This window comes from Lycium ferocissimum, chromosome 7 (genome assembly GCF_029784015.1).
Source record: "Lycium ferocissimum isolate CSIRO_LF1 chromosome 7, AGI_CSIRO_Lferr_CH_V1, whole genome shotgun sequence".
NCBI lineage: Eukaryota > Viridiplantae > Streptophyta > Magnoliopsida > Solanales > Solanaceae > Lycium > Lycium ferocissimum.
The window spans coordinates 35,936,455-35,946,266 of NC_081348.1; the positions used below are offsets into that span (position 1 = coordinate 35,936,455).

Below are 9,812 nucleotides of genomic sequence, written 5' to 3' on the forward strand. Positions count from 1 at the left end.
CATTGGGGGATGAAGTAGACGGAATTAGGAGGAGAGGTTATACTATAAATAAATGTTGGTAATTGTATGTTTTTATGAGGTTATTTTCTGTTTTGAATCAAGTATAATCCTCGTGTAATTAGTTCTTTTTTATTTTATTTCTATGAACTGAATAGAATATTTTATGGACAATTTATCTGTTGCCTTTAAAATATTTATGGTGCATTACAAATAATATGATAGAAATTATTGAATGATGTTATATAGTGTTGAAAATAAATTTGCCATCATCAGTCAAGATCAAATTGTCCTTAGAATTTCTTGTTTGGTTCATTAAGAATTAATTTTCTTAAGAATAAAATATATATAAAGAACTAATTAAATTGATTCTTAAGGTTCGTTTCTTGAGTTTAGGATTTTTCTTGAACTTCGTTTAAAACTAAGCCATAAATCACCAAATCTAGCCTAAAACCTTGACACAATAAAATAATGGGTGAAAAATTAATAGATATCTAAAACTGACATGCTGACAAATTTATAAAAATGTTGAGTTGCAATTATCATACTTTATCGTGTTAGTTTATATAATATCGAATCACTTGTGTCTCTCTGGTATTTGTTAATTTTCCTGCTAAAATTGCTTCCTCATAAATAATTGTTTCTTTAAAACTTATCTAATTATTTGACTAAGAGACTTTCTAATTATGAAAAATTCTAAGCAAAACATGATTAATGTGCAACTACAACAAAAAGAAAAAAATATAACATATATTATACTTTTTTTATTTAATGAAAATTAGTTTTACATTTTGAGTTTGGGCGGGAAACAGCGGCTTTTGCCGCAACTAGTTTTATCATATAAGTGACCAATTAGCGAATGTATTAACGCACGATGTATTAATTATGTGATGAATGTTTTTCTTACACAACTGACTAGACGATGTATTCCCTCCGGTCCTAAATAATTGAGGATTTAACTTCTAAAAGCTGGTTCAAAATAATTGAGTTTTCTAGTCTATTAAGAAGATATTTCATTCTTTTTTTAAATTTACCCTTGATACATTCTTAATTTTAATGAACAAATTTAATGCTTGTTATAGTTTCAAAACCCCTCTTAATTAAGGATATTTTAGTCAATACACCTCTTAATTTTTAGGACTAAGTGAATTTCTTAATTCATGTGTCCAAATCTAAAACAATAATTATTTTGACAGGAAGGAGTATTATTTTATGCTAAAGTTATACACATCTACAATCAGTCAAACGTTTCTTTAATTCTACGGCCAAAAAATGATTTCTCATCCTTAATCCTATTGCTTGTAGTAAAAAAACAAAAATTACGGTGGAAGTAAGAAAAGCAATGATTCCTTTTGACTTTTCTTTTCCTTTCTCACATTTTCAGAAAGTGATGGTAACAGGTAATTTGCTTGGACCTTTTGCGTAAACTGAGGCAAACTTATCACGTCACGTGAACTGCAGATGCCAATTTCGTTGACAATCTTTTTGTATTTTGCTTTTGGCGACCGAGAGCTTTACAAAAGAAAAGGCAAAAAAAGGACAAGTCCAAAACTTCAAATTCACCTCCCAAAATAAAAATAAATCAGATTTGCAGTATAACATAGGAAAAATTCCAGTGCTATTTGAAGTATAACATAGGAAAAGGTTATAAAAGATTTGCAAGTGTAGTGGTTAAAACCAGTGATAAGCAGTTGAAAAAATTGGTTCTCTAAGTTGAAATTAAAAATAAGAAGAGCTAAGTTATTTTTTGCTATGGCAAGAATGAATTTGCTATTCCATAATTATTATCAATCCTAAAAATAAAGGTTTCTGACAAAAAAAAAGGGCAAGGGTAGTGGGCAAAACTGGTGATAAACAGTTGAAAAGCAAGGTTCTTTATTAAAATGAAACTGATTACATTAAAAAAGTACAAAGTGCTGACCAAAGAACATGGTCGCAAGTTGATGATCAAATTTAGTAGTACTACTTTTTCTGTTAATAAAATAATTTATGTAATACTAATTCCCTAAACCTCCCTTTTCATTCCAGTTTCTCAAAGCCTATTTTTTTTTTTTTTTACCCCTTAATGAATCATTTTCACTTTTAGAAATAGAAATATAGGAAAAGAGAAAGAAGAAAGCGGAAACAGCTGTACAAGAAAGAAAAACAAGTAGTCCCCTCTGACTGGCTGTAACATTAGTACAAAACAATAAATAAACACTACATACAGACACAAAGTCAATAAGGGAAGCCCAAGACCCCAAAACAAAAGCCTTCTTTCACAGCCATTTTCGCCTGCACATACACAGCGAATCCAAGTCTTCACAAACTCCACCAAAAAAATTCTTTAAACTTCTAACTTTTTTCTTTAAATCTGTGATTTGGGTTCTGTTTAATCATATATATATAATTTATGTTCAACCCCAAAAGTCAAATCTTGTTGATATACCAATCTTTTTTATTTCTGTTTGTGTCTTTGGAATTTGGAGACTGGTGGATCGGTGAGTAGATGATTTTTTGAAATACCCAAATCTTGATTTTTGAAGAATTTGGTGAATCTTGAAAAAAGATGGATTTTTTTTAAAAATATATTTGATGATCAAGATTCTGTCTTTGATGTTACAGGTGATTGTGAATTTTCAGGATTTTAGGAAGGGTTATGGTACATGTTGCATACTATAGGAGGTGGCTGAGGAGTGATTGAATTATTATATGGATAATTTATGCTGCTTCAATTCAAAGTTCTCGCAGGTGACCTTTAATTGGCAGCTAAATCTTTTGGATCCTTAGGTTTAGCTTGATGTGTATTTATTTTCCTTTATATTCTATTGTTTAGTTGTTACTTCAAGTTATGATATGCATGCTAAGCTGATGATCAAGGGTCCTTTAGCTTTTCAGATGGAAGTTGTTTTAATGATGCTTCTCATAGAAAAATTCGTTGTTATGAAATTTATCTTAGAGGTTTAGCTTAAGAGTTTAAATTCTATGCACTGGCGGTATAAAAAATATTCACTTTATCAGGTCAGTTAATAGGTAATAGCAAGTAACTCTGTTTAATAAACATTGATTGGTAACTTGAAATAAGGTAAGCAACATGCTATAATAGATTAAATTACACATGGTGTAAATGCTTATTGTAGAGTGTATATAACTTAAATCCTTAGCTAAATTATGCAGGGTCTTATTGAATTATGATCCTCTTTTGGGAGTAAATATTTTTGGGAGATATTCGTTGTGTATCCTGGGGAAGAGGGTTGGCAGGGAAGATTGAGGATTTTCTACTTTATTTTGGTATCTTTTTTTGTTCTGGATAATGTGGTGTCTGGTCCAGCTTGTGCGCACCTACTATTCCAGCGGGTATCTGCTACCTCCCACCAACACAAGTACATGGAACCCTGTATTGTTTGCTATTTGTGAAATTAAACCAGCATGTGTTATTCTAGTTTGAAATAATTTGGATTCAGGTTCTTCTCTTTCTATGTGTGGTCTCTAGCATTGGCTGCATGACAATGCCATTCTACAATCAAGGGATGTCATGACTTTCCTCTCTTGCCACTTGCGAGTTTTTATTAGCCATCTTTGAACTACCCACCTTTGGGCCCTCCTAGAACACGCGTTTACGGTTTATCTATACCCTTGGGAATCTTAAGTTGTTTATTCTCTTTTTGGTTGACCTCCTAAAGTTCTCATTTTACCCCTGTTTAGCTGTTTGTGGCACCTGCATATAATGTGCTAATAAATTTTTGCAATGAAAATGTATTTATGCAGTTCTCAAGGCGAAAAGCTTTAAAAAGCGCTCCAGGTCAGTTGGGGCTCACAGTTAAAGTGTGGGCTTTTGTAAAAAAGGCACAATGAAGAAAAAAATAAAAATATGTTTGTAGTGCTTGAAAAAGGAAAAACAGTCATTCATAATGTTTCCCTTAACAATTTACATCTCTCTGCCGGTTATATTTATTGTTTATGACTGCTCGATTCAAGTTAAAACTCACGGGCAATGAGGCACACGCGCCTTAGTGCCTTGCCTACACCGAAGTGCAACTTACGAGAAGCGGCACAGTCTCCAGCTCTTCTGTTCTTAAACACACCTTAAATGAGCCTTTGACAACTTTGATTTTATGGATTACTGTTGACATTTTCCATGATTGGTGTTCAATTGGTCTTCTATATACGAAAGCCTGCTGAATGACTTCAAGAATTCTACTTCCATAACAGATGAAGCTTTATTTTCTATAAATTTTGGGGGGTGGTATTTAATCTCAGTTTATGGGCTGTCTGCGTTGTATATTTGGCTGGGCTAATCACAAAGCTGAAGTACCATATTTCTTTTAGCTTGCAGGAGGACGGTCATCATGTAGCTCTGGCAAAGGAAGAAGCAATCAAGGGCCTGCCAAGTATGGCTTTAGCCTGGTTAAGGGGAAAGCTAGTCATCCCATGGAGGATTACCATGTTGCTAAATTTGTCCAGTTGCATGGACATGAACTAGGACTTTTTGCTATTTATGATGGGCATTTGGGAGATAGTGTGCCTGCCTATTTACAAAAGCATTTGTTTTCCAATATCTTAAACGAGGTAAATTGTGGGTTTAGTATCCTCTGCACATTAAATTTCCATGCTCCTTGAGGATTATTGTGTTTTTAGTAAGAAAATTTACTTTGGGGCATGTAATGATGGCTATGTTCCCGATCTTCATCGAAACATATTTAACACATGCTTACTCTTCCCCCTCTTTCTATATTTGTTGGTTTTGATTGGAGAATGATATAGTTTACCTTTTTTTTTTTTTTTTTTTTTTTTTTTTTTTAGACCGCAGCCGCTACCTTTTGGTTGCGAATGATATAGTTACCTTGGGCAGTTTTATTTCTTTAATGTCTGTTTATTGTTTTATACTTTGGTGTGAGGGCCGGGGTTTGCTTGGGGTTTCTCTCACCTTTACGTTATTCTTTTTTAGGAGGATTTTCGGAATGACCCTCATAGGGCAATCTTAAAAGCATATGAGAGAACAGATCAGGCTATTCTTTCACACAATCCTGATCTTGGAAGAGGTGGCTCCACTGCTGTGACTGCAATTCTTATAAATGGTCGTACGCTATGGGTAGCAAACGTTGGAGATTCTAGAGCAGTGCTTTCTAGGAGGGGTCAGGCCATCCAGCTGTCAATTGATCATGAACCAAACACCGAGCGAGGTGATATTGAGAACAGAGGTGGTTTTGTCTCAAACATGCCAGGTGCCTCTCACATGCTATCGCTTACTCCTCTGGATATGACAGTGTTGTTCTTTTCTCCTCAACACATCTACGTAATACAAATTGAAAATGGCTTATATCAATTAATTCCTTAGGTCCTAACTCGGTTCATGCATATACATAACCCTAGTCTTAGACCTGTATGGTCCATCTTCACTTATTCGTAATAGAGTGTATAGTGCCAATTCTCTGCTTAATATCAATGAGATTTAGTTTAATTTAATTTCTCCCTTCTAATTAATGTGATATTTCATTGCATGTCACCAGGGCTCAGGATTAGGAGAACGTGTCTTTTTTCGTGGTTTTATGTGATTTAATATTTTTGTCAAGTGTAGTCAAGGTTAATGTGGAAAGTTCAAAGTTCTACACTTGGTATAATAACGTGAACATAATGCAAACTGTTTGGGGGCCTATCCTGAAAATTACGGTAATAATTGTCGTTAGGATGATGTTTGAGAATTTACTTACTATTAGCTAACTACTGAACTTGAACATTGCTGAAGATAATTGACACATCATCGGTTTGTTGGATGAGGACACAATCTTTCTGAGACAAAAAGCAGAGGAAGTGGCAGCTGTGTTCATTATAAGTAACCGAGTATCAAGGGTAAAAGGGGTTATCAAAAGTATCGAGGGTAAAAAGGATAGGAGACCTGGATTCTGGATAGTAGCAAATTTGTATGCCAAAGAAACAAAAAATGCTTCATCAGTTGGACTTTGAATTGCGTGTTAACCTTCCTTTTGTTCACTGTTTCACCAAACACTGTACAAGCTAACAAAAACATAAAAGTTCTTCAGTATATCTGAAAATCCATGATTACTAAAATGACTACTATGTGTTGGTTGTGAAAGCACATTTACATTTTCTACATCCATGTGTCTAGTCCAATTTTGTTACCTGATGATAACCGAACTAATTGTAAAGATGAGCTGGGGACATAAATTTGTGTAGAAATGACCATTACGTGTATGTTTTCCCAAGTTGGTAATTGGGAAATAATTTGGATGAAGATAATTGGTGGTTTCTGTTCTTATTTTAGAGACTAATTAGTGGGGTCTTTTAGTAGGCTCTGTTGGTACTTGGTTGAATATTGTGAAGTTCATTTGCAAGCATTGTGTTTGGAAAAGAAATGGTTCCACCCATCCTTTGAGTGTTGGAGTGAGGGATAGCGGTACAGACTTAAATTAACAGAATTGGTGGTTTACCATGCATTAGTGCATGAAGACCCTGAGAATTATCTTTGAATGGATTTAGGAACAGATGGAGAATTGCTGATAACTAGAATTTTCTTTTTCCCTCTACTAACTAGAGCAGAAGCAGAAGCAGAACTATCTTTGAATGGATCCATGCATTAGTGCAACGCTTTACTAACTAGAGCAGAACAAACATATCAGGCTAATGCAATAAATATCTTCCCTGAAAGAGATATTCCATCTGCAATGCGTGAAGGAGGAGTAGGTAAAATGGAGTTACAAAATTTAATTAATTGGAATGACAAGAGAGTGTTGGCCTAGTGGAAGGGAATTTCCACCTCCATCCATGAGGTTGAGAATTCGAGTCACCATCCATGGGAGAAACTACTGCTGGCCTTGGGAAGGGGTCCGAGCGGATAAGCTTTAACAGTATAAAAGAATGATTTGCTTTATTGAAAAGCCACTGTTTTGTTTTTCTCTACAAGACATATGGCTATCGAAAAGATTCAAAAAATGTGATTAGGCATCAAGTATGTGATTTGTAAAGAAAATGGACATTGGTTTTAACTCAACCTTGCAAGCTTAGCTGATGTGGGGCTACATCCTATTTCCTCAATGGCTCAACCAATGTGGAAGCTTAACATTCCTATGCCCAAAGTTGGACATTTGAAATGTAGACAACATAACATGGAGGGTCCAACATTGGGTAACCTAAAAGTTTGAATGGATCAGAATACCATGTAAAAAAATGGAGCTTGGACCTAACTCAGCCTCAAAAGCTAGGAGGTGAGGATTCCTTAAGACTACATAAAGAGACATATGGCTCTTCCCTCAGCCAATATTAGACACTTTACAATATCAAATATGCCCTTCTCTCCCTTATAGTATAATTTAAAAAGGTGAAAAGTTGGTGATAAAAAGACCTTTCCATGAGAAGCAAAGGAGGTCCATCTCTATGTTTTAAGTCCAAAGGGAACCAGAGCTTGAATTTTACAAAAAATGGATTAGTGGAAAATTATTTTGCAATAATCCCATGAAAAAAAGTTGATAGAGTTCTCGACTGGAGCACTCTTTACCCTTGGAAAAGGATAGATATGGATATTAGTGGGCAAAAATACATTTAAATAATCCCAACATATCCTCCCCTATCAAGCATAGGTTACCGACCAGTGTAACCATTATTACCTAAGCAATTTACTCCATTCAAAGGTATATAATCAATGTGGACATCTTGGAAATGCAACTGGAACTCTTTATGAATTTATAGATCATGTGAGTTAACTCACTTCTGGATCTTGCAGTATATTTTAAGAGATGTTTATCGCTTGCTTGTACAGGAGCATGAAGCGAAAGAGTTTTTCTACCTATATGTGCTCAGTTTTACATTAAGTTTATGATCAAGCACAAACTTTTATCCTTGAATTCAAGCACTGTGGTGTAATTTTCACTCAAATTTTGGGCCAAGTTGTAGAGAATACTGTAACTAGTGAATGCGGTCTCTTGGAGCACTCTAGTAGAAAAAAGGGAAATTTGTGTTGGTTAAGAAGTGATAGTGAGTGATTGATGAGTGTAACCAGGGTGAGGTGAGGTTTTTGAGCTTGAAATTCTCCTAGGCAAGTTCTTCCCGTCATTTGAACAACCTTTATGACATCAGCTACTTGCTCTCTGCTTTATGATTCGATGTCTATGCCTTGTGGCTCATCAAAGATATTCCTTTTGATTGGTAGACTTCCCTTTCAATAGTTGCATTTGCATATAAGGTAGTCAGTGTTTATTTTGTAGTTGGTGCATAGAACTTAACCCTGGAGTCAACCTTCATTTGTTGACAATAATCTGTTTTGGTTAACTTGATAAAATATTACAACAACGACTACATCCCCAGTGTGATCCCACAAGTGGGGTCTGGGGAGAGTGAGATGTAGGCAGACCTTACCCCTACCTTTGTGGAGTAGAGAGGTTATTTCCAATAGACCCCCGGCTCAAGAAAAGCGTTTTTCAAAACAGGTTTGACAAATACAAGAGTAGAAAAAAAGCTATGATGAAAATAGCGAAGAAAGACAACTCCATCAAAAAAAAAAAAAAAAAAAAAAAAAAAAAAAGCGAAGAAAGAAAAGTATTGACAGCTAAATTTAGTAACCTGATAAAAAGTTCTGATGACCAATATATCTCGTTTAACTGTTGCTATTTCACTTGTTCTCCCTGCTGAGAGGGAGAAAAAAGAAAGAAAGAAAGATAGAAGACGTGATCTAATCTCTTTGTTTAGAAACCTAGTCTTATCTAGATATAGAATTCGCAAGAGTTCTTCAGGGTGCGTTACACCCAGACTAAACTGATTTGATCTAGACTTAAAAGGCCTCACGTATTGTTACGTTTAGAGATTGTTAATGACATGCCAATTCAAATGTACATAATCTCAGGAGATGTTGCTAGAGTGAATGGGCAACTAGCTGTGTCTCGCGCTTTTGGTGACAAGAACCTGAAATCACACTTGAGCTCTGACCCTGATGTAACAAATGCTGATGTTGATGCGGATACAGATATTCTCATACTTGCAAGTGATGGTCTATGGAAGGTGCCATTTTGCTCCAAACTCTCTCCCTTTCCATTCTTGCACTCTGAGGTGCACTTCTTCCTTTTCTTGCTTTTAATTGCGGATTTCTCCAGGTAATGTCTAATCAAGAGGCAGTTGACATCGTGAGGAAGGTGAAGGATCCACAGAAGGCAGCCAAGCAGTTAGCGGTCGAAGCATTGGTCAGAGAAAGTAAAGATGATATCTCGTGCATTGTTATCCGATTTAAGGGGTAATTTCGTTCCATGGGAATTTATCTCAGTGTGCAGTATATATATTTATTAGAGGGGTATTTGTTAGATGAGGCGCGATTTATAGACTGACAGAAGCACAAAAGTCTCAAGACAATCCTGCATAAATTATTAAAATGTTACCACGAAAGAGATTATTATATTTACAACCCCCCACCAGCCCTCTCCCCCGCTTCCCCCAACCCTCTGTAATATTCAAGTTCTTTACTTGGGCCGTGTGGTTGTTATGTGTTGATTTATTCAGCTTGTAGATTCTCAGAATCATTTTTCTGCCACTTGCATGAACAATCCAATTGTTGCGTTTGTTTGCAAACCGTACCTTCATGAAATGGTGAAGATAGTAAGCTTTTGTTGTTTTAGTTGAAAAATCTAATTTTGCAGATTGCCAAGTTTCATAATCATAGTATGCTGTTTTCAAGTTGAATATCAATCTATAAATTAAGAAGTTCTTGATCTTGGAGTGCATGCTTTTTTTTTTTTTTTTTTTTTTGGTGAGGCTATAGTCTATGATTTTTCATTAATTTTTAAGTAACTCATTGTCACCATTAGTGTAGTGATGAAGTTCTTGTCAAAACTGCA

The 9,812-nt window shown here is 35.2% G+C and overlaps 1 protein-coding gene across 2 annotated transcripts; it reads left to right on the forward strand.

The window, feature by feature from the left end:
* The first annotated feature begins 2,196 nt into the window (after window positions 1–2,196).
* On the forward strand, window positions 2,197–9,497 carry LOC132064683 (probable protein phosphatase 2C 10). Of its 2 annotated transcripts, none has more exons than XM_059457768.1 (6): window positions 2,197–2,477; window positions 2,620–2,727; window positions 4,306–4,545; window positions 4,925–5,201; window positions 8,831–8,985; window positions 9,078–9,497. In XM_059457768.1, exons 2-6 carry the CDS (start codon window positions 2,689–2,691, stop codon window positions 9,216–9,218), a joined length of 852 nt encoding a protein of 283 aa, XP_059313751.1. In that variant the 5' UTR covers window positions 2,197–2,477; window positions 2,620–2,688; the 3' UTR covers window positions 9,219–9,497. The 2 variants fall into 2 exon arrangements, with proteins under 2 accessions (XP_059313751.1, XP_059313750.1); XM_059457767.1 differs by having other exon boundaries at window positions 2,198–2,477; window positions 2,602–2,727.
* Window positions 9,498–9,812: the final 315 nt, after the last annotated feature.